The sequence below is a fragment of the Benincasa hispida genome, chromosome 9 (genome assembly GCF_027475165.1).
Source record: "Benincasa hispida cultivar pf3 chromosome 9, pf3_genome.v1.1, whole genome shotgun sequence".
In the NCBI taxonomy this organism is placed as follows: Eukaryota; Viridiplantae; Streptophyta; class Magnoliopsida; order Cucurbitales; family Cucurbitaceae; genus Benincasa; species Benincasa hispida.
Genome location: NC_143486.1, coordinates 19,673,182 through 19,697,601, shown reverse-complemented (window position 1 = coordinate 19,697,601; position 24,420 = coordinate 19,673,182). Strand labels below are relative to the sequence as shown.

The 24,420-nt window shown below is 37.9% G+C and overlaps 2 protein-coding genes across 2 annotated transcripts; both read right to left on the bottom strand.

The window, feature by feature from the left end:
* Positions 1-16,438: 16,438 nt before the first annotated feature.
* On the bottom strand, positions 16,439-18,799 carry LOC120086588 (uncharacterized). Its single transcript, XM_039043314.2, has 5 exons — positions 18,566-18,799; positions 18,380-18,467; positions 17,000-17,073; positions 16,855-16,911; positions 16,439-16,768 (listed from the first exon to the last, which is right to left on the bottom strand). Exons 1-5 carry the CDS (start codon positions 18,659-18,661, stop codon positions 16,574-16,576), a joined length of 510 nt encoding a protein of 169 aa, XP_038899242.1. The 5' UTR covers positions 18,662-18,799; the 3' UTR covers positions 16,439-16,573.
* A 921-nt stretch (positions 18,800-19,720) lies between these two features.
* On the bottom strand, positions 19,721-24,124 carry NDT1 (NAD+ transporter 1). Its single transcript, XM_039040182.2, has 9 exons — positions 23,518-24,124; positions 23,219-23,302; positions 22,900-23,006; positions 22,604-22,652; positions 22,396-22,505; positions 20,976-21,070; positions 20,779-20,867; positions 20,601-20,695; positions 19,721-20,275 (listed from the first exon to the last, which is right to left on the bottom strand). The coding sequence occupies exons 1-9, from the start codon at positions 23,585-23,587 to the stop codon at positions 20,039-20,041; spliced, it is 936 nt and encodes a 311-aa protein (XP_038896110.1). The 5' UTR covers positions 23,588-24,124; the 3' UTR covers positions 19,721-20,038.
* Between the last annotated feature and the right edge of the window lie 296 nt (positions 24,125-24,420).

Genomic DNA, 24,420 nt, shown 5'->3' with positions numbered 1-24,420 from the left:
CCCAATATCCAACGGGATGCATTACATTATGTAGTAAGTGTCCAGGACGCTTTCTCTGGATAACGTTTCATCATGCGTTGTAGGCATGATGCTGCGTTTTATTAAATAATACCACATGTTAGCATATGGGTTCAGATTCCTGGAAGCAAGCATCTTTGATCAATTCCTTAATGTCTGCCACTTACTTCCAGGTTTGGCCACTGTCTTCAACGTATCTTCCAATTGACCAGGCGTTGGTTGCTCTAAGACGCGGTTTTCTTCTGCGTCAGGATTACTATTCAAGTTAAACACTTCATTTATCTTGTCTGCCAAGAACAGCACTAACACCCCTTCCACAAAGATGGTGTTCTTTTCCATGTCGAATTTGCTGTTATAGAACGCGCGGACAAGGTTGGGCCAAATGCGATCGTGCCCAACACAGAATTGTTTCCACCCTAGTGCGTTGATGGTTTCCATGATATAGACTGACAATGGATGGCATTCAGGGAAGAAGCCTTTCTCTACTAATATGTCACTAAACTGACGCTTCCTTCCCATGGTTTTCTTAGGTAACGCCTCCGTTATCTCGCGTTTCCCTGCTGCATGTTCTCTTGCCTCTTTAGCCAACTCTCTTAACTCATTCTCCAACTCCTTTTGGAGATTGGTTTTCCTTTGCCCTTGTCTCGCAGGCTCACATTCTTCCAATTCATTTTCCAATGCGTTGTGCCCTTTTTTCACGCATTGCACTCTCAGGTCCGGGTGCAACTTATTCTTCTTCTTCTTCCTCCAGTATCAACCTTCTCTTCCTTGATACTCTCTTTGATTTTATAGGACCTTCATCTGCGTCAGATGGGCGTGGCTGCGACGCATCGGGGCCAACTCTCTTTTCAATACATTCTTCTTCTCTTCCTTCATTCTCTTCCCTTTCTTCATTTTTTATCTCTTCTTCTAGCATCGCTGCATATCTTTCTGTTTCATCCAACTCGAGTTATGCGTTTGGTGGATCTAAACACATCACTTGAGTTGCTTCTTGCTCTTGGTTGAGCGATGCTAGAATAACTCCAAATACTTCCTCTCTATCACGTCTTGCTAATCTGCCAAGTCTTCAAGGTTATATTTTAACGCAGGACTGTCAGAGGCTGGGATAGGTGGAGTGAATGGTGGGGTGCTCACAAGGGTGTGAGGCGTCCCCGGAGAGGATATTAGGATGGGTGAAGTTATTAGCTGGTTAGATGTGTCTGATTCCACCGGGTAAATTATGGCTAAGGGTTCAAATGGATAGAGGGGGAGGTGGACGCACTGCTGGAGATGGTGCGGTATGGGCATAGGTAGGAAGGGGTTCATGCGTTGCACCCACCAAGGTTATGTTCGGGATAAATGGTGGTGGGGCAGGCTTGGTATAAGGTTTGGACGCAGCAATAGATAACGGATGCGTCCTGGTCTTGGCTGGTGTCTTTACCCTTGGTTTAGAGGCAGACTTGGGTTTTTGTGGGGTTTTAGCCCTAGGTAGAGAAGTTTTGGCCGGAGGGGTTTACAGGTTTCTTGGAGCTCTTGGCCAAAGCTTTCATGGAGGTGGAAGACGATGTAGGGGCGGCCAGACGCTGAGCAGAGGTAGGCCGTCGTGAGAGGCTTTTGATTGGGTAGGGACAAATGTTGATTTCCAAGGGCTAGGTGGTGGTGAACTCGAAAATGAAGAGGAGGAAAAGGAACTTACCAGCGAATCGTTGCCTAGGCTGTAGCTTTGGTTCTGAGAATCTGAGCCGGACGACATTGTTCATCGGAGATGTTGAGCGAGAGAGGAAAATGGAGGTTTGGTGGATCTGAGGTTCTAAGGTTTCTAAAGAAATGGAGGTTCGTAGGCGCAGTGAAGGATAAGAAGAAACGGTTTGATTCAAGTGAGGTTTTTGTAGGGGGAGAGGATGATCGTGGCTAACGTCAGGTGGTGACTGACGTCTGCAATTAATGCAAAGTGGAAGGGTCGCCTCATTTAGCCAAAACACTCGAGTGTTTTTTGTTTTCAAGACGTGTCCCTTCAACTGCCCCCTGCATTAAACTTGTGTCTAACGCGTCCAATGTTTTAGTTTTAATTATACACAACTTTTCTAAAAGAAAAATAATCAAATTTCCAAATTTTATAAAGGAAAAACAATCAACTTGAAACCTTCAAATAACTAAACTAACAAATTCAAACATAACTTAAAATACAGAATGCAAAAGAATAAGGTTGAGAGAGGCGTCCTTGGAAGATGTGGCGTTACAACCGCAGAGATGCCTCGATGCGAGATTCAACTTGTCTCGCATAGCGCAAGAGATGACTTTTGGCGTTCCACTTCGTCTTCAAAGTTCAGCTTAACCCTTTGGCCGTTTACTTTGAACGCATCAGTGCCATCTTCTCGCATTAATTTCACAGTACCATAGGGAAAGATCGTTTTAATTATGAAGGGCCCGAACCATCTAGATTTCAATTTCCCTAGAAACAGACGCAAGCGTGAATTGAACAATAAAACTTTCTGACCAACAACAAGTATCTTCTTGTTGATGCGCGTGCCAACGCTTTGTCTTTTCATTGTAGATCTTGTTGTTTTCATATGTGTTCATTCGCCATTCTTCAAGCTCGTTGAGCTGAAGCTCGCGTTGAACGCCCGTCGCATCCGGATTCATGTTCAACTTCTTTACTGCCCAAAATGCCTTATGCTCTAACTCTACAGAAAGATGACATGCTTTACCAAATACAAATGAGTAAAGAGACATACCTATAGGCATTTTGTATGTAGTCCTGTAGGCCCAGAGTGCTTCATCCAGCCTCTACGCCCAATCTTTTCGCATTGTGCTGACGACTTTTTCCATAATTGATTTGATTTCTCAATTTGAAATTTCTGCCTGGCAGTTTGTCTGAGGGTGGTAAGCGGTAGCAATCTTGTGCCTGACATTATATTTTGCAAGTAATTTTGAAACGATGTGATTGATAAAATGCGTACCTTCATTGCTTATCAGAGCTCTCCGCGTTCCATGGCGTGTGAAAATATTCCTGATAAGAAATTTAGATACAGTAGACGCATCATTTATGGCACAGGCTACTGCCTCTACCCACTTAGATACACAGTCTACAGCCAACAGGATATATTGGTGACCACAAGACAGAAGGAACGGCCCATAAAATCTATGCCCCAGAATCAAACAACTCCACTTCAAGAATATTATTCAAGGGCATTGTGTCCCTTGGAGAAATATTCCCTGTGCGTTGGCAGGGGTCACAATTTTGAACAAACTCTCGTGCATCCTTAAAAATGGTGGGCCAAAAGTAACCACATTGAAGGACTTTCGTCGTGGTCCTTTGCCCACCAAAATGCCCACCATAAGAAGAATTATGACACTCGGCTAGGATGCGTTGTGTCTCCTCCTCTGGGACGCATCAACGCAGTATAGAGTCTAGACCTTGTTGTATAGAAATGGTTCGTCCTAGAAATAAAAATTACTGTCATGGACTAGTCGTTTCTTCTGTTGGGAATTGAAGTTTTTAGGGAACTGGTGGTCAAGTAATTAACTATATCAGTATACCAAGGTTCTCTGCCTTCAATTCTAAACAGGCTCTCATCAGGGAATGCGTTCTTGATGTCGTTTTCCTGGACTTGCATTTCTTGATTTTCAAGCCTGGGCAGGTGGTCAGCCACCTGATTTTCTGTTCCCTTTTTGTCTTGGATGTCAACGTCAAATTCCTGTAGTAGTAGAACCCATCTTATCAGTCTCGGCTTTGCGTCCTTCTTTCTTATCAGGAACTTGATGGCTGAGTGGTCGGTTTATATGGTGGCTGATGCACCAACTAAGTAAGAACAAAATTTTTCAATAACGAATACTATAGCCAACATCTCTTTCTCAGTAGTTGTATAGTGTTCTTGAGAGTCGTTTAATGTTTTGGACGCGTAGGAGATGGGATGTATCAAGTTTCCCCTCTTCTGCCCTAACATAGTTCCCACTGCGACATTACTCGCGTCACACATAAGAATGAAACGCTGCGTCCAGTCCGGTGCTATTAACACTGGGGCTGTTGTCAACGCATACTTCAAGGTTTCGAACGCGTCAGTGCAGTCTTCGTAAAAAACATAGGGTCGATTCGCCTCCAATAATGTGCTCAGAGGTCGCGCAATTTGAGAAAAGCTTCTGACGAACCGTCTATAGAAGCTAGCATGTCCTGGAAAACTTCTTAGCGTTTTGACATTCGTTGGTGGTGGAAGTTTTGCTATTACATCAATCTTGGCTCCATCCACTTCCAAGCCAGCCTTGGATACTTTATGCCCTAAAACAATTCCTTCTGTCACCATGAAGTGACATTTTTCCCAATTCAGTACTAAGTTTGTTTTCTCGCACCGAGCGAGGATGGCTTCTAAGTTATCCAGTCATGACTGGAATGAGTCTCCAAAGACTGAAAATTCATCCATGAAGACTTCCACGGTCTTCTCCCGGAAGTCAAAAAAAATGGTCATCATACAGCATTGAAATGTCCCTGGTGCGTTGCATAACCCAAAGGGCATGCGTCTGAATGCAAAAATGCCAGAGGGATAAATGAACGTGGTCTTCTCTTGATCTTTCAGATCTATTAAAATCTGGTTGTAACCAGAATAACCATCGAGAAAACAATAAAACTCTTTACCTGCAAGTCTATCAAGCATCTGATCGATGAAAGGGAGAGGAAAGTGGTCATTTTTAGTTGCTGCGTTGAGTTTTCGATAATACATACAAATTTGCCAGCCTGTGACAGTTCTTGAAGGAATGAGTTCATTGTTGTTGTTTACTATCACGGTCGTTCCCCCTTTCTTGGGAACGCATTGAACTGGACTAACCCAACTGCTGTCGGATATTGGATAAATAACTCCCACATCCAGCCATTTCAGAATCTCCTTTTTGACCACTTCTTTCATAATGGGGTTAAACCTTTTTTTAGGCTCGATTGACCCCGTCTTCCCTTCCTCCAGCATAATTTTGTGTATACAATAGGATGAACTTATTCCACAAATATCTGCAAGCATCCACCCTATTGCGTATTTATGTCTCTTCAACATCTGCAAGAGTGAATCTTCATTAGGCTTTGTGAGATTAGCGGAAATGATAACATGCAATGTATTATTAGTTCCAAGAAAAGCATATTTCAAATGTCCGGGTAACTATTTTAATTCAAGTTCAGGTGGTTGTTCGAGTGAAGGACGCATTGGTTTTGTCTGCCGCTCACTCAAACTTGGCGGCTCAGATTCCTTCAAGGTTCCCTCTAACGCAAGAACTTCACATACTCGAGTCTTTTCTTCAGTCAAATCAATATTGTTTAGCTGACAATCATCACTGTTTGGGAATTTTAATGCGTTAAGCACATTAAATTTCACCTCTTCATGATCCATGCGCATGGTTAGCTCACCTTTATGCACGTCAATCAGACCTTTCCCAGTAGCCAAGAAAGGGCGTCCAAGGATGATTGGAACCTCCCTATCTGCTTCATAATCCAGAATAATGAAGTCTGCTAGGAATATGAGATTGTCAACCTTCACCAAAACATCTTCAATCTTCCCTTCTGGGTACTTAATTGTCCTGTCAACGAGTTGAAGGGTGATAGAAGTAGGTTATGCCTCGCCAATTCTCAATTTCTTAAAAACTGAAAGGGGCATGAGATTGATGCTCGCTCCTAGGTCGCACAATGCATGACCTACATCTAATCCTCCAATTGAACAAGGAATTGTGAAGCTCCCTGGGTTCTTCTACTTCTATGGTAGCATGTTGCTTACTAACATGTTGCATTCCTGCATTAGTGCTATTACTTCTTTCTCACTGACTTTTCTCTTTTTCGTCAAAATTTCTTTCAAAAACTTCACGTATGTTGGCATCTGCTCCAAAGCTTCTATGAGTGGAATGTTGATGTGCAGCTGCTTTAGGAGCTCGAGAAAGCGCTTGAACTGATGTTTATCATTCTTCTTCATCAGACGCCTGGGGAATGGTGCGTTCAGAGGCACCTCCTACTTTCCCACGTTAGACGTGCTGGTTTCCAAATGGCTTGTATTTTCTAGCGTTCTCTCTTCCTGATCCGTTGAACATGTAATGCGTTCTTTCGAAGGACTATTGTTTCTTGGATTCATCTTTCTTTCTACAAGGGCTCTTCCACTCGCAACGTCACTGCGTGACATTGCTCTTTCCCGTTATTATTCCTAGATGTCTCTGTATTGCTAGGTAGAACGCCTGGCTGCCTACTTTTCAACTCGCTTGAAATCTGCCCCACCTGGATTTCCAGGTTTTTAATTGATGACGCCTGGCTCTTCAGCATAGCGTCGTTCTGAGATATGTATTCCTTCAATAAGTTTTCCAGCGGAGTTCCAAAACTCGATGCGTGGCCACCTCTATTGAAGGGTTGTTGATGCTGTTGATGCGTTTGCTGAAAGACAGGCAGCGGTCCATTCCTTTGCTGATGGCTCGTGCCTGGGTGGTGCTCTTGTTGATTTCCTCCTGTCCAAGAAAAATTTGGATGGTTTCTCCATCTAGGGTTATAAGTATTAGAAAATGGGTTATTCTTGATGAAACATACTGACTGAGGGTTTTGAGGACACTCAGCATATAAGTGAAAATCTCCACATCCCACACAGGTTACCACAGGTTGCCCAAATGCCTCCACTTGATTCACCTTCTGCTGGTTTGGTGCGTTACCTGGGGTTATGTTCTGTAGAAGGCTGGTCATGGTAGCCACTTGAGTGGAAATCGTGGCTATCGCGTTGGCATCAACAGCGTTAATGTTCTGAGATATTCTTCTCCTATCATTTCTTCCATCGTATGTGTCATCTACCCATTCCATGTTATATTTGGCAATGCGGTCTAATATTTCTTTAGCTTCAATATAGGATTTTTCCATCAGTTCTTTGGCTGCTGCTGCATCTGTTGCCATCTGTGACACCATGTTTAGTCCGCCATAAAACGTCTCCATCTGAATAGTCAAAGGTAGTCCGTCGGGCAGTTCTTGACCAAGCCCTTGAAACGCTCTCATGCAGCGCTCAAGGTCTCAGTGTCTTTTTGTTCAAAGTTCATGATTTCCCAACGCCTTCTCGCATTGGTGGTAGGTGGGAAGTATTTCTGCATAAACTTTTCCACCAACTTTTCCCATGTGGTGATTTCCTCAGGCTCTAATGAACTCACCCATTGCTTTGCGTCGTCTCGCAAAGAATAGGGAAACAAGGAGAGCTTGATTGCCTCTGGTGTGATTCGAGGAATCACAAAGGAATTGCACATTTCCAGGAAACGCTTCATATGGGCATGAGGATCTTCGCCACTACTACCTCCAAATTGCCCAGCAGTCTGGAGCATTTGGAGCATAACAGATTTCATTTTAAATTGGTTTTATCAGGCGTCGAATATATGATTCCTGGAGAGAAATCATATAGCATAGGAGACACGTATTCTCTCATAGGACGTGTGTTGTTGTTTGCCATCAAGATTGGGTTCTTTGCAGCTTGGCCAGTTGCTGAGCTAGTTGCAAATTTTGTTGTTCTTCCGCCATTGCTCTTTCCCTTTCTTGCTATCTGAGTAACTGAGCCTCAACCTTCAACGACGGTTGGATCGATTCCTACACCAGAAGGTCCGTTCAATCTCGGGGTTGTATCTGAACTCAGAAGTGTTCTCCCTGTTCATACACTTTCACAAGCCTAGGCGTAGCTTGTAATACTTCACTTAATTGAAATGTCCCTACAACAAATACAAACGAAATTTCTGGTTAGTTCTTGTTGCTGAATCCCCGATAACGGCGCCAAAAACCTGTTCGCTTGCTATCGTGAGATGCTTTAAGAGTGTATAAAGTAAAACAAATTAGAAGAATAAAGTCTAAATGTTGCGTTCTGCCTTGATGCGTAAATGAATGCAACGCGTTGAGGCGTTAGTATTATACACAGAAGGCACACAACTCCTTATAATAACGTTCCAAGTTTTCCTAGATTAAACCCAAGTATAAATCTAATCTAGGTTCCTAGAAAGTCCAGGGTCGATCACAGGGATTCAGTTTCACTAACACAGATTATGTGTTGTACTTACAGTAGGAGGTTTTTCCTAATAAATGTGAGAAATATGTTATTTATACTAACATGCTATGTCTGTGCAAGACAATACAAAAGAATTGAGTGGAAAATGACGGATCATGTGAAAATGGAATTTAAGTAGGTGGATGCACCAGTTAAAGATAATTGCACACAACTGATGTATCGTGGATGAAATGGGATGGGTTGCTTATCTTTCTGATCATGCGTTAGACATCATTCAACACTTCTCAATGCGAATAACATACAAGCCTATCTCTAGGGTGCATGCGTCTAACCTAGAATGCAAGAAATACTAGTAAGTCTATCTCTAGCTGTACTAGGCGTTCTATTTAATGCGGCTTAGCTATTCTTTCGAACAACTAGGTAAAGAAGCTTTCACCAAGTTGTCAAGTTGGTTTAGGCATTGGAACAGAATTATGCATGAAGTACTAATGCTTTCAACATAAACAGAAGATAAACAATAACAAAAGTGATGATCAAATATATGAATTTTATAAAGGATCAATGAGTCTTTACGAAGAACTATATTCAATCACAATGAAATGAAAATGATATTAAGAGAGAGACTGAGTCAAACCAAAGAATACAATCTCTTGTAGTTCTTTGGCTCAATCTTGTTGTGTACAATCACTTTAAAGAGCCAAGGACAAAGTATCTTTCTCAAGAATAACTTTCTCCACTCCCTAGTCGGCGGTGGTGGTGGTTCTCAGCTCCTTCAATCGTCTTACACCTCGGCACAGCTTGTACAAACTAAAACTAAGTCTACAAATTTACAGAGAGTATGTTGCTTCTAATTGTCTAAACTCTTAATTCTTGAGGGTCTTCAAGTATTTATAGGTGTTGGTCTCGTCCACTTGGAGGATGGGCTGCATTTAAGTCCATGCCCTGGTCAGCATTAAACTCCATGTCCTGGTTGGTCGCTTGACCTTTGGAAGCTTTTCAGATGCCGCCTGCTGCTGGAAGCTTTTCAGACGCCGCCTGCTGCAGATGCCCATTCTTGCAAGTGGTGATGTGACACAATCAGCCCGAAGCAATGAATCTTCTATGCGTTGAATTCCCTCCGACGCATGGCTCATGTGTTAGCGCGTTTCCTGCAGCCCTTGTCTAATGCGTTATTGTCAGTTCTTGCGTTGAATTTCTGCAAAGTAGTGCGTTAGCGCCGCGATTTTTAGTGATAAACTTCTTTTACATGAAATTGCTATTGTTTAAGTAAATCTATTCGTTTCTATTAAAAATGAGGAGAGTTTATCATTAAAAACCCTAATTGTTCTAACTTAAGGGCAAAGATAACTTGTATTTTTACAAGTTATCACCCACCTCCACCTAAGTCACCTACCCCACCTCCACCTAAGTCACTGATCCCACCTCTACCTCTCAATTCATCTGTATAGCTTGATATCACGACCTCCTCTAACACCCTACATCTCGATTCACAGGTATGATCATTATGTGATTCGAAAATTTCTTTCTTCATATTTGTTATTCAACATGTTCACTATTTTGTTATATTTCTATAGGTTATGGTAGAGAGTAAAAAAAAAATATGTAAGAGAAAGGTCGTTGATAAATGCACACCTCTCGTCGAACCAAAAAAGAAAATAACAAAAGAGAAGGAAATGGTTCAACTTCCTTTGGATCGTTCAACTATTAAGTACCCTCTCTTTGGGGTACCTACGATACAGTTTAAAGCGATGATCCAATACTCCTTGGAGCATGAAGTTCCAGTTGTTATATTCAAGGAAATGGTGAACTGGATTGCCGATAAGAATACGGACAACGAGGTTCAAGAAAATGCAATTCAGCCATTATCCAAATCCTTTTTCCAGGAGTTGACTGAACCAAGTTCATGGGTTTAGTGTGACGTAAGTTTACGATCCTTGTCCTTTTTACCAAGTACATACAGTTTACTCCCCTCTCCTTACGTATATCTTGTTTTAGATGCAGACCTTAAATATCTTATTTCAGTTCATGAAAGATAAATTCTATAGGCGACCAGACATGTGTGCCCGCTTCACCATCCTACCAATTGGAATAACGGTAATCATTTACTGCACTTTTGAATAGGAATACATTGGTTGACTATTATGTGTTTTTAATGTTCTTTTCACCATGTAGAGTCGCCTAAATTCTCAAGATGAGGTCTACAAACACATTAAGAACAAGTCGACTTTGGATGATGCTGTAGCATGGGGGGAAGAGACGTTACCGGATTATGTCATGGGTAAATTCGATGTCAAGTGGTCAAATGTAGACTTCGTATATACGGCAACAAACATCGATCAACATTGGATGTTGATAGCATTCATCTAAATAGAGGTCGGTTGTTCATATTTGATTCACTATCGTCCATGGCATCAAAGAAGAAGATGGAGTCTTTCCTTAAACTGTTGACTTACACCTTACCATCGCTTCTTCACTACTGTAACTTGAAACGTTGGAAGCCGGACATCGAAACTACTCGTTGGAATATATCCCAACCTATCTCTACGAATACATAGCATAGGTCGTTAGATTGTGGAATATTTGTTGTAAAATTCTTAGAACATTTAGTGACTAGTAGTGCCCCATATGTAATAACTCAGGATTAGATGACTGACTATAAGATGCAATTGGCATGTCAATTGTGGACGAACACTCCATATTATTGACGTACATGTATATTATGTATATAGAAGATTCATTCATGAATATATTCATGTTAGTGCAGAACTACCGTGAATATAGAATATTCATTCATGAATAGCCAAGTTAAATTAAACTTATAAAAGGGAGAGCGAGATAAGCGAGACATCTGAAGAGATTCATGAATAGACAAACTTTAGTAATCAAACTTATAAGCGAGACATTTTAAAAGGGATTACAAGTGATAGCGAGATTAGCGAGAGCGAGACATTTCCAGAATGGTTCACGAATAGCCAACAATTTAATTACACTTATAAAAGGGAGAGCAAGATAAACGAGACATCTGAAGAGATTCATGAATAGACAAACTTTAGTAATCAAACTTATAAGCGAGACATTTTAAAAGGGATTATAAGTGATAGCGAGATTAGCGTGAGCGAGATTCACGAGAGCGAGATGTTTCCAGAATGGTTCACGAATATCCAACAATTTAATTACACTTATAAAAGGGAGAGTGAGATAAGCGAGACATCTGAAGAGATTCATGAATAGAAAAACTTTAGTAATCAAACTTATAAGCGAGACATTTTAAAAGGGATTACAAGTGATAGAGAGATTAGCGAGAGCGAGATTCACGAGAGCGAGACGTTTCCAGAATGGTTCACGAATAGGCCATAATTTAATTACACTTATAAAAGGGAGAGCGAGATAAGCGAGACATCTGAAGAGATTCATGAATAGACAAACTTTAGTAATCAAACTTATAAGTGAGACATTTTAAAATGGATTACAAGTGATAGCGAGATTAGCGATAGCGAGATTAGTGAGAGCAAGATTCGCAAGAGCGGGACGTTTCCAGAATTGTTCACGAATAGCAACAATTTAAATAACCTTATAAAAGGGAGAGCGAGATAAGCGATACATTTGAAGAGATTTGTGAATAGACAAGTGGCACATAGAAAATTACAGTTTTGAGGATTAAAGTGGCACATAGAAAGTTACAGTTTTGAGGATTCGTGAATAGACAAGTGGCACATAGATAATTACAATTGACCGACATTTGAATCATTTGGATTAGAATCAATAGGTCACTCGGACGTGAGCGGTTCACTGTAGTTTTGCCAATTATGCCCATAGTTCCCACACCTACCATATTTTATTTGTCTGCGTTGTTCTCCTCTTGATGGTATTCTTTGTACTCTTCGTCGTCCGACTTGTACCATTCTTCTAGGAGGTGCAATATGCTTTTCCACATATCCCGGAGGTCTCTTCCATTCAGATATGTGACCGAGTGGATTTACGGGCTCTGCATAAGCAGCTATGAGGGAGTCGACGCTATAGAATGGAATGCACAAACCATGGATGGGGATGTTTCGTTCTCGCGCAGCCACAATTGCATGCGAACATGGGATACCAAGTGAGTCAAATTCCTTGCATGTGCATTCCTTCGTATGGAGGTTTACAATACTGTTCAATCGATTATCCCGTACATGGATCCTATAACAATCAATCGGCTCAACTTGATATCATCTACCCTTGTCACACTCAATTGCTAATCAATTTTTATAGTAGTTTGAGTGTGACGTCGTTCGAGATGCCCAATAATTTCTCCGTTCATAAAACCATGACTGGATGAGGTCTCGAACATGTTCCAACAAGCACATTATGGGCAGCTGTCGATATTCTTTGGTCAATGAATTGAAATACTCTGCACTATTGGACATCATGTTATCGTATCTTAGTTCTGTTTGGTAAACACGCACCTACCTTTTAAGACCAATATCCTCCAAATATTTCGATACTGCACCATTTCGAAAAGTATGTAGTTGGTTCCAGTGTGCTTGGAACTCTGACATGCGAAATGCCCTGGCTGCATCCTTGAACATCCCAACAATTGTGTTGTCCTTAAAGTTGGAAAAAATATTATTTTCTAGGTGGTAGGTACACAATCCATGAAATGTTGTGGGAAAAACTGCACGAATGGCATTGCCAATAGATACCACTCGATCGGACACGAACACCAAGTTAGAGGGTTCTCCAATGGCACACTTCAAGTTCGACATAAACCACTTCCAAGCTCAATCAGTTTCATTGTCCACTATGGCATATGCTAGTGGGTAAACTTGGTTGTTGCCATCCATGGAGACGCCGACCAACATGGTTCCTTTGTATTTTCTTTTCAGATGCGATCTATCAACAATTATCACAGGCCGACAACTTGAAAAACCTCTAATACAAGGTCCTAATGCCATAAACATGTACTTGAAATGGACATCATTTTCAAGTTCGATTTCAAACCTTGTACCTGGATTCTCCATTTTTAACACTTCACCATATGCATGTAAAACAACATACGACTCTTCTGGAGTACCCCTAGCGAGAGCATAAGCGGTTTCCCTTGCACGCCATGCCTTATCGTAACTTTGTTTACGTCGTACTCTTTCCTCATATCCTCAACGATGTGACGAGATTTATAAACATGTCCTATGCCTGTAAACTTGTCTTTGTTTAGTTCACCAACTACCACAGTCGTTGCTTGTCTATGGTCATGATTTAAAATTCCAATAAAACATGTGTGCGACCGCTTATACTTCTTGATCTTAAATATGTCACGCCTTGGAATTTTAACTAGACAAAGGCTCCACTTACAATTATCCTCTATACATTTAACAGTAAACAAAGACTTAGTTGACTTCCTTACCTTATATTCAAAATTATTATTTATGTACAAAATAGACAATCTCATTTTTAAATCATTCTTACTAAAAAAAAAAAAAATTGACCAACTTCAACATCTGTCTCGGATGAAGAGGTGTCAGGCATAATCAATTCCCCTCTACGACATGAAGACATAGAATTCAATCCTGCTAATCTCTCAATAACAGCCACTGCAGGTCTATGCACCTCTGAAGGACCACAGTCCATAGAATTCAATCCTACTGATCTTTCATTATCAACCACGAAAGGATCATACTCTTCTGAAGGACCACAATCCATAAAATTCAAGCCTGTCGATCTCTCATTACCAAGCACAGGTCCATTACATTGAGTTTCTCTTTCCAAGTCCACTGCACGAATGTTGTTATTGTCTATTGATAATGTTGATGGTTGAGTGTTCATAGACAATGGAATATCACTCTCTTCTTGATTAAGCTCATATAATGTCTCGTATTGTCTGTCTACACCTATACCATCATGACTCATATTCACATTTTCGTCGTGGTATGATTTTAGTGTTACATATTGCTGAACTCTAGAAATATCATCCCGCCAAAGAAGAAAGTAAACATCACCGTCATTCCGTATGTACTGTGGAGGGGCTTCAAATTCAAGCTTATATTTAACTCTCATAACAACATCAAACTCTGAAAAACTTTCATTTGCAACCCTGCAAAAGTTCTTCATACTTCGAGGTAATAGGCACAATGATTCCTGTTAGCTCACTTCCAACATAAAAATTTTGGTTCTCATCCCAATGACCTCCGTATTGAATTAGTACACACTTTTCAGTCATCCTACAAAGCAAGAGAACATTTTTTTATTAAGCAGATAGTAATACACATGGATCTCTCTCGCTGTCGCTCCCAAGTGCTCTCGCTCTCGCGACTCTTACTCCCAATTTCTCTCGCTCTCATTATATCTCGCTCTCGTGCCTCTTGCTCTCACTCTAGCTGTATCTCGCTCTCGTGCCTCTCACTATCGCTTTCTCCACCTTTCTCGCTGTCACTCTTTCTCGCACCCCTTTCGTTATGCTATTTACAATGTCTATTTACATACCTTTTTTTAGACCACGTTTCTACAAACACAATGAAACCAAGTTCAAGAAAAGTTTGTTCCATTCTGAAAAACTCTGTTTGGTTCCAAAAAACTCTGCTCTGGAAAACCTCATTCAATAAATCTTCGTTCAACAAAATGACAGTTCAAATGAAGTTTAGATTTTAAAGAATTCACCATTACATATTTTGTTGTGTATTAACGATTTTAAGTTATAGACAGATTTCGTGAAAATTGTCAAATCAATCATACAGTGACAAACAATCACAACACGATGGAAGATAAACAGACAATGAGAGTGAGATCCAAGTAACGAGAGCGAGACAGTTATCAGGGGAAATTCATGTAATCTCATACCATGATGACATAAGTAGAGGGTCAATTGACATTATTTTTCAAAAATGGATCATTTGACATTTTGGACCCAAAAATTGGGTCATCCGTACAAATTTTCCATAATTTTTCTTGGTCTACTCTCGCCCGAGATTGACACTAAGATTGACATACAAATTTAACTTTTTTTAACTTATCTTTTGAGGTCTCCACTTCTTTATTCTGCACCTAAGGATTCTACGTCCCTTTCTTTATTCAAATTCTCTAAGATAACTTGTTAGGGACATGGACCTTCAGATATCTCCTCGATTGTATGATATTATCCACTTTGCCCATAAACCCACATGACTTTACTTTTGGTTTCGCCCAAAAAGTCTCATACTATTGAAGTTAGTTATCCTCTCTTATATACACATGATAATTTCCTTATCTAGCCAATGTGAGACTTTGATTGCATTCTTAACACTAGCATACATGCGTAATAAACCATAGCCTACAATTCGACATAAGATGCCATAAAAAGTCTGAAACCTCTTGATGGTCTACTTTTTTTTGTGTGCATATTACACTCGAAAATACCACTAATGTAAAAGTGTATTGTAATTTTATTTTTATATGAAACGAGTATTTTGTCTACCTCAAACATAATAATAACTTGTTAAAAAATTATAAAATATTTGTGAAGATTTTAAGTTGACATCTCAATTAAGTGTTAAAATTTTGAAACTTTGTGTGCAATTGAAGGAGAACAAAAAGTTGAGCATATAAAAATAACCACAAGAAAATCATGTATTTTGAGTTACAAAAAACTGCACCAAATATTTATGACTAAGGGTGTGTTTGGAATACATTTTCAAGTGTTGAATTTAACAAATAAGTCATTTTAAAAAAATTTAAGTGTTTGGCAACCATTCAAAATAGTTTTTCCAGTGTACTTTAATCAGTTTTTATCAAAAGTGTTTAAATAAAAATGAGATTTTTGAAAAATACTTTTTTATTAAGTCAATCCAAACGAGCCCTAAATAACTCAACTATATTCTCCAAATACAGACTTTCTAATTTCAACCTAAACAACTCAACACAACACCCCAAACACATACGTTCTAACTATATAACCATATTAACTCCAGACTTCAACCTTTTTAATAATACAAGATACACAAATTTTAGCTAAACCAACTTTGCATACTTAACCAAAAAAAAAAAGTCAAAAAATATGTTTCTTCTAAAATAACAATTTAGTTCTCCAATTTTAATATGTAACAATTTGGTATAGTTATTTTACAATTTGTAACCATTTAATTCATACCATAAAAAATCTCATAATAATGTCAATCTTTCTTATCTAACAAAATAGGAAATTTTGTTAAATCTAACTATATCTTTTACAATAAAACTAAGATCATGTCTACATCAATTAAAAAATAGTCTAATGTAAAAAGTGGCCCTAGTTGATTATTTTTGTTGTTGTTTACTTGTTTTCCGTAATCATAATGAGATGTGGGATCCACCTTAATATTTGTAATCAAATCGTGTAATTTGATAAAAGTATTCAATCTAATTGTGTGGGATCCACTATCTCTCCCGTTACCATTACTATTACCATTATCATCAAGCGATAACGGTAAAATGTGACAGATTCATAATTTTAGATAAACGCGATCAAAAGAATCCAATTGAATTTATAAGTCATGCCTATTAAAATCTCATTTCTATTACACCAATTTTTATTATGGTTTGATAAACGTAACCTAAATTCTTATCAAACTGAAAATACATACTAAATTCTCACAACTAAATTCTAAATTAATTTAGGGACTAAAACGTGTTTCAAATCTCAGAAAAAAAACAAATCGACTTCTTTTTGTAGCATTAAGAGGAGGTGGTGGAGGAGGAGAACCCCAGTCGAGCCCTAATTCTTCAACCTGTTCATCGGCTCCCATCATCGCCATTAATGATCCTTTTAGATCCTCCAAACTGTTCTTCCTCTTCTTCTTCTTCTTCCCCTGTCAATTCAATACGATTCAATGCAAAATCGAAATTGAGATCGCAGAATCCAAACGAATATGAATTCATTGATCTTTTTCTTTACCTGCTCTGTGGCGCTCTTCATCAACGATACCATTTCGATCATGAAATCGCAGAATCCCTGTTCATCAAAACAAATAATCACAGATCTGCTTTAGAGATTATTGGACGCGAAAAAAAAAATAAAGTTCTGAAACAGAGTGGCTTACTTCGTCATCCTCGTCGGTCAGAAATGAAATCAAGCCGGCGTCGTATATGCTTCTTTTTCCCTTGTTTGATAGAACTGGAAGAACAATGCAAAGCGTAAACATAGATTTTTCTGTTATTATGGATCATAAAATTATCTTAATTAATATAAAACAACTAAATTCGTTTTCGTTATTCCATCATAATTAAAATTAATTGGAGAAACCACATCATCATTATTTTAAATTAATTCATTGAAACTTAACACCATGAACCAAAAGCTATCATTGGTTATGCACCGTATAAAAATAAAATACCAAATTCCCATTAACAAATAAAAACTAAACTCAAAAGTAAAATTATAAAATTTTAAAATAGAGGAGTCTAATAAAAATTAAACTCTAAAACTTAAAAATAAAAATCGATGTATTTTAAAAATATGAACTAAATAAAAGCTATCCTTAAAACTTAAAAAACTAAAAAAGTAATAAGTTGGTATATCTTAAATTGTAGTCGTCTCTATGCATTCTTTTTAATCATCAAAGAAATATTATATTTTTTATAAAAAATAATTTTAAAAAATTAACAAGACAACTTACAATTAGGTATTTAGATTTAACCTTAAGGGAAAGTATTTTTAACACTATGAAGATATTTTTTCTCCAAATAAAATATGGGTGTAGCCATCTTAAAAAATATTAAATTTTCTTTTTGTGTAAAATAAGGAGAAGAATTGTTGCACTTAATCATTAGTTCTTCTCTCGATCATTTTATAATGTTAAAAACTTTATTAGACTTTTTAGGACATAATTCCTAAAATTTTAATGAATAAAATATAATAGCTATGTTAAATTACAAAGTTTTCTGAGATTCCATTGGGTAATTATTTTGTTTTTCGGTTTTTTTTTTAAATTAAGTTTACTTCTTCCAGTCTTAAAATGATTTACATTTTTATGGTTGAATTTTTAGCTAAATTTCAAAAACAAAAATAACTTTTCACATAAAAATTTTAATTTTCGAATTTTTACTTGATTTTTTAAATTAATAGTAAAATGTAGATAAGAAATGAAAATATTTGAAAATAGAAGTAGTATTTATAGACTTAATTTTTTAAAACAAAAATCTAAAACTTTTTATATCAACTTTTGGTATGGGTGATGATTCGTTGGCTGGCATCGATGGCTGATCAAACTGGCCGCCGATTTTTCGATTTTAATCGGTGGATGGTTGTTCTTTGGGAGGGTTTATGGAACCGAGTAAACAAAATCTGTGATTGAATTTTTAGCCAAAGTATTGGTCAATTAGTATATAGTAAGAGATTTGTGGTTTGAATTTTCAGTCCCAATTGTATAGAAAAAACAGAGAAGTTGAGGTATAAATGTTTGTTGAGGGGGGGTTTAGACCTGAATAAGCGTGTTGAATTTGCTGAAACCGGGCTTTAGATTCAGCGGCCATTTCTGGGTCTTTGATCCACCTATCGGGATGCCATTTCTACAAAGAATCAAAGAAATGAAAATGGAGTAATAAACACAGAGATTATTATTAATAATTATATTCCAAATGTTGAATCTGTGTAAAACCAAACGTACCATGGCTAGTTTACAGTAAGCTGCTCGGATTTCATCGGCAGAAGCTTGCTTACACAGGCCAAGAACAGAATAGTAACAACAACCACCACCGGACATTTTTGGCCGGGAAGAACAGAGGAAGGACAAAGAAATTGCATGGATGCGACGTGGGTTTAAAACAGAGGAAGAAGATGAACGAAGAAGGTTCCAGAGGGTTCCTTGTGAATGTGAACCAGGTGTTGGAATTGTGGTTGGAATTTGGTTTTCCAGTACTGCAAAAAGTAAATAAAGATTCAGTCTCTTTTTGTTCGGATTGGTTCTCTTTTTGCTTGGGATCATTGTGGCCACATAATTAGTGTAATTTTAGAAAAATATTTAGGTGTTTGGGTTGTACCTAATTTTGTATATTTTCCTTTAATATTTTAATTCTTTTTATATGTGGTGAGGGTGAGATACCTAAAGATGAGTGCATTTAAATAAACTATGACGAATCTGAACAATATGTAGTAGATAAATACATTCATTATCATTCTAAAGTTAGATGGTTTGGATCTGATCTATCCTCAACTCACTAGGGTTGAATTAAGAAAAACCATGACATGATATGATACACTAGTGAGGAAAATATAATATTAGTGTGGAGGTATAAGAAATTTAATTAAGGTCATGTTTACCCCTAACTAAAACGTAAAAGTAAAGAGTGGGCCCCAATTGATTATCTTTGTTGTTTGCATATAATCGTAATAAACTGTGGAATATGCTTTTGATCTGTTCAATCTAATTGCTTGAAAATTACGTAAGACCTACTACATTTACTTTTACCATTATAGACATTGTTAGTATAATAATATGATATAATATGATAACTATGAATCTATCACATTTATTGCTAGAGTCAAATATTAAGGAAAGAATGTAATAATAGCCAACAAAAACATAGCTCAACTGATATAGTGTTTGTTTTATCAAGCTCGAGGTTTGAGATTCGATTCCCCCATGTAAAAAATAAACGTGACAGATTTGTTATATAGCTATAACTTTCATAATTAAAATCTATACTGCTATTTGTTTGGTGATTTTGTTACTTGGTTTGAGGAAGGTGTTAATTTGGTTGCATATTCGAGCTTTACAAGATACCATAAAAACCTTTTTAGAGATGTGTGAAGCTCACAAAGATACCAAAACTACCATAAACTCAATTCAGAATGTCTCAAATCAAACAATTTCCAAAGACAAAGATGGTATATCTGATAGAAATAACTAGAAAAGAGTGTATCTAATTATTGTCATTTTCTTCGTCGTCGTCATGTTTTAAAGGGGAAAAAATGGCAAACTGCCTTTCACCAGAAGGGACACTGACATTGAAGCTTTACTGAGGCAAGAATGTGTTGAGTTGCTGCTACAAACTACTGGGGGGCCAATTAGTGTACCCAAAGAATAGTGAATAAGTCGAGTTGATTAGTTTCTGCAATGTTGCATGAACGTTACTCGTCTTCATAATGTATGCGGATGTGGATCAGGAGGAAATAAGTTGACAAGAAAACGATGAATCATTTCAAAGCTGGTAAATGTGATGACAGCAGCAGGCGTTGTCCTGAGAAGGTTGGTTGCACACCCTCGATAGAAACCGGGGAGACCATCCTGCTGAAATACTTTCTTTACGCAATCAGCTACACCAGAATAACGCTTCTCAGAGTGAAACCCCTGTTCCTGAAGCCTGGATCGTACAACCTGCAAGAGGAGTGCAATGACATGATTTTTTTCTGGACAAAGACAGTTGGATCGTGGATGTGCTGCGCGATTCAAACCCAGTTGAGTTTATCTCAATGAGACTGAAATTTTATGAATTACCAAATTCTAAGTAATGACCTACTTTTAGAATGTCAAGGTTTTTTATCTGAACAATGATCATAAGACAAAACAGAAATTTGAAAAATCTCTACTTCCTGATGTTTTCTCTTTCAAGACAAGGCTTAAATTCAGAAGACGGAATATACTCCAATATAGGATGATTCACAGCGTATCTAAAGGTAAAAAAGCAAATTAAAAATCGTACCTCGTGTGGATAGGTCAAGGTGGAAGCAAATATCTTGGAGACAGACGAGGCAACTGCAACATCACGTGCAGTGAGTTTGTCCGTTGTCGTATTGTCTGTGTTACCGAAACAAGTTAATGCTAGCTTTTTACTGAATGGATTTAGAGGGAAGACATCAAATGGGCTATCAAACAGTTACCTCTTCTAGCCAAATAACTTTTTATTTTTTCATATGTTGGAAACTGGATCGCAACGTGACTTACACCAGCCAAAGCAGGCACAAGACCGCTGTAGAACACAGTATTGAGTGTTAGACTTGAGCTAATCATCCTTATAATCCTCTTATCCATATAAAATACATAGATAAGAATAGCAACATAATAATAAAGAGCAAACCTGTACAATCCACGAATGCCTTCTTCAGAGGCTATTCTCCTCAAGGCAGACACTGTATTTCTGTATGGTAGCACACCAGATTTCATTCCCTGCGTCTGAAGAATAAAAGAGAAAAAGTTTAGACTACTCCAAGTCTATGGTCATAAGACTCATAACTGGATGAGTTAGTTTCTATCAAATGAACCCGATTCATCTAAAACAACCAATAAAAGCACAAACAGTAAATACTACTGTGTAAAAGTCATGGTAAATCTAGAGACATGAACAAGAAAGAATTTTATTTCAGAAAAAATATAAAAGTTGAGGAAAACTTTGAGTCAAACCAAACTCAAAGTAGAGAGTAACAAGGACACTCTCCAATCATAAAAAATCAGAGAACGGGGCAAACTCAAAACTGTTAAGATTTCTCACAAAACCAACAGCAATTTCACACTGTAATTCCCCTCAAGACATGATAATACAGAAATCACATTCCCTATGGTGGTAATCGATGCTCAAATAAAACTAATGCACCAGAAATATCCCTCAACCTACTAAAGAATATGTATATTGTAGTGTGCCTACTGATCCTTTGGTTTCTTTCTTGGTTATTTATATTTGTCTTTATTTTCAAGTACACGTCTATTGTACTAAATCTTAATGATTAATAAAGATCGTTTCCTTTTCAAAAAAAATATGTATATTGTAACATGTTAGGCATAATGAAAAAAATTGTAAAATCGGTGGGGGGGGGTTTTTTTTCTTGTTTGGATAGGGGGTGGGGGGACCAGTTAAAAGTTAAAACACATTTCAGTGTCCCCAATTTTGTGGTCCTTATACTTACACAAAACTCGTGAGCAATCTAACCATGTTACTAGATTTCTAGAAACATTAGGTTAGTATGTCTACATTTATGCCATATTTTAAGTCAAGCTAGCAGTCGGAGATTTTAATAATTTTGCCTGGCTAGGTGCAAACTGGGAAATCAACATCATTGATTAAACCAAAGAAGAAGGTTCCATGGCTATCAATCCACAAAGATGGATCCCATGCGACAATCCACAACTAGTTAGGCATTTACTAGATTGGTTCGGGAATACTCTTTTCAAGCCTTTGGATGTCTTTTGATTCTTCCAAATGGCAACAAACACTCCCTCATGCCACATGTTCAAGGGGCAAGGATTGGACTCTCCTGATTGGTTTCACTTTTTTTAGTATAACACCATCCCTTGATAGGAGATAGGCTTGGGGTAGGGAAATTTGCAAGATTTGAGTATGCTCACTTTCAGGATTTTTTGGGCTACGGGCCTAAGGCTTATTAAATGGATTTTTTTAACATATATAACAAGAAAGTTGGTGTAGAGGAGTTTGGATGAAAAAAACATGAGCTTTTACTCAAAAGAGAAAAGGAAAATTATGAAAATGAGCTTGAAATCCTTACCTGAAGCCTGGTCTTAACTACCCATAGAGGATTCGTTGCAATAGTTGTGGCAGCCCCAGCACCAGAAGCAGCCATCATATTAGCACCTATTGAAAGCTGATGATTTTCATCTGCACATATACCATGAGAATATCCATGAAAAAAGATACAAAAAGTCGTTAAATGGGGGGGGGGGGAACAGAAAAAAGAAGAGGATGATCAAACTGACCATCAGAGCCAAGAAAGGTTTTAAGCTGCCCATATATTGTGAAATAAACCTGCCACAGGCAAATATTGTGTCATTGAAAGAAAACTAACTACAATTATTCTTTAAGAAATGAAAACAAGCCAAATTATACACAATCAAAACACTGAGGTAAAGTTTGTTTCAAGGATTCAACGTCACAAGGAAGTTACACAAGCACAGTAAATAACATTGAGGTAGCTAATATTGCTTCACAACCAACTTTATGAGATTCGAGTGCACAAAGAGGAACCAGAATAGGAATTCAACAAGGGACTTACAGCCCAGTTAGGAAGTAATGCAAGCACAGTAGGTGCGAGACCTCTATACATTCCACGTAACCCCTCCTTATTAAAAATTTGTTGCAGACTACCAACTATAAGACTCCCTGAATACATAAAACAGAACAAAAGCCATCAGAAGAAAAACATCATAATTAATCAAAGCACTTCAATTGTAATACAAACCCTCCAACCAACCCACAATAGCTAAGACAATAATACAACTCACTTTCGCAATGTGAATAGATAGAGGCAAATAGAAGCAAAACAAAGTGTAGCCCAATTGCTGCATATCGGTAAACAAAAAGAAAAGGCATACCTTTACCAATGTTTGGTAGTCCATGAACCTGAAATCTAGTCTTGATAACATCCAAAGGACACACAAACGTCGCAGCAAGAACACCTGCAACAGAATTCCAGAATACATTTCAAAAACTTCTCAAGCCAATCGAGAAACAGAGATCAAATCCCTACCCACCACCCCTCTCTTCTCAATCATCCAAACAAACGCAAGAAACAGATATAAATCAGGAACAACTAAATCTTTCAGTTTGAAATCCCACAAATATACACTCAAAACAATCGACAACAAAGAGAAAGAGAAAGAGATGGAATTACCAGCAGCAGCACCAGCTCCAGCATTACAGAGAAGACCCCTCGGAGTAGGGGCATGAGAATCGGAAGCCATGGTATTGAATCAAATACCCAGAAGAAAAAACAATGAATTGAGCGCAAGAATCAGGAAAAGAAGAAGAACCCTCTTTCGAGAGGCAGTTCTCGGAAAACCAGAGTCGCATGGCCAGAACAAGGAGAAAGGAAATTGAAGCCGATTGATGCAGAGACTCTTGTATTTCTTAAGAAGAAGGAAAGAAATCGGAAACTGAGAAGAAATAGGAATGGATTGGGAAAAGGGGTAAGTTGAATCCTATACGAAACTGAGGGATATTCATATGTGGACCAGAAATTGCGAGGAAAAATAAATAAAAAGAAAAATAGAAAAGAGAGAAATTTATGGGCCCTTTGGTTTCTTCGTCCTCGTCGTCGTGGAGCCGGAAAAACCTCGCCCGGTCGTGGCCCGACGAGACGATTCGCCGCAAATGGATGCTGAAATCAAATCTGATGTTATCAAAATTCCATTTTGATTTCAATTACTTTTGCTTCGTAAGCCGCCCCCTCCCCATCTACTCTACTCCTATTAAATTATCATTTATTTAAGCCTTAAACTATTATGGTTTAAATCTGATTTTGAGTTTATTTTGCCTAAATTATTAAAAATTAGATTTTTAATATTATTTTATTTTAATCTTTAAACTTTTAAGAATATTTGTTTTAGTCCTTGAACTTTTAAAAAACATTTATTTTGATCTTTGATATATTAAGATTTGGTTAACTCTTTCAAAAATGACGAAGTAGCTTGTATTTTTTTATGACCAAACTACCAAATAATTTAGTCACGCTAAAAAAAATCTGGAGTTTCAATTTTAAATAAGGTGGCAAAACAGGAGAATTTAAAAGATATTT

Excerpts from the sequence above, each read along its gene's own strand:
- LOC120086588 (XM_039043314.2), bottom strand. The coding sequence starts at position 18,661 with ATGTCCGGTGGTGGTTGTTGTTACTATTCTGTTCTTGGCCTGTGTAAG. Across the intron at positions 18,468-18,565 it reads CTTACTGTAAACTAGCCATG|AAATGGCATCCCGATAGGTG; the intron begins GTACGTTTGGTT and ends GATTCTTTGTAG. Across the intron at positions 16,912-16,999 it reads TGACCGACGAGGATGACGAA|GGATTCTGCGATTTCATGAT; the intron begins GTAAGCCACTCT and ends TTTGATGAACAG.
- NDT1 (XM_039040182.2), bottom strand. The coding sequence starts at position 23,587 with ATGGCTTCCGATTCTCATGCCCCTACTCCGAGGGGTCTTCTCTGTAAT. Across the intron at positions 22,506-22,603 it reads AACCTTTCTTGGCTCTGATG|ATGAAAATCATCAGCTTTCA; the intron begins GTCAGTTTGATC and ends GTATATGTGCAG. Across the intron at positions 20,868-20,975 it reads GGCATTCGTGGATTGTACAG|CGGTCTTGTGCCTGCTTTGG; the intron begins GTTTGCTCTTTA and ends TGTGTTCTACAG.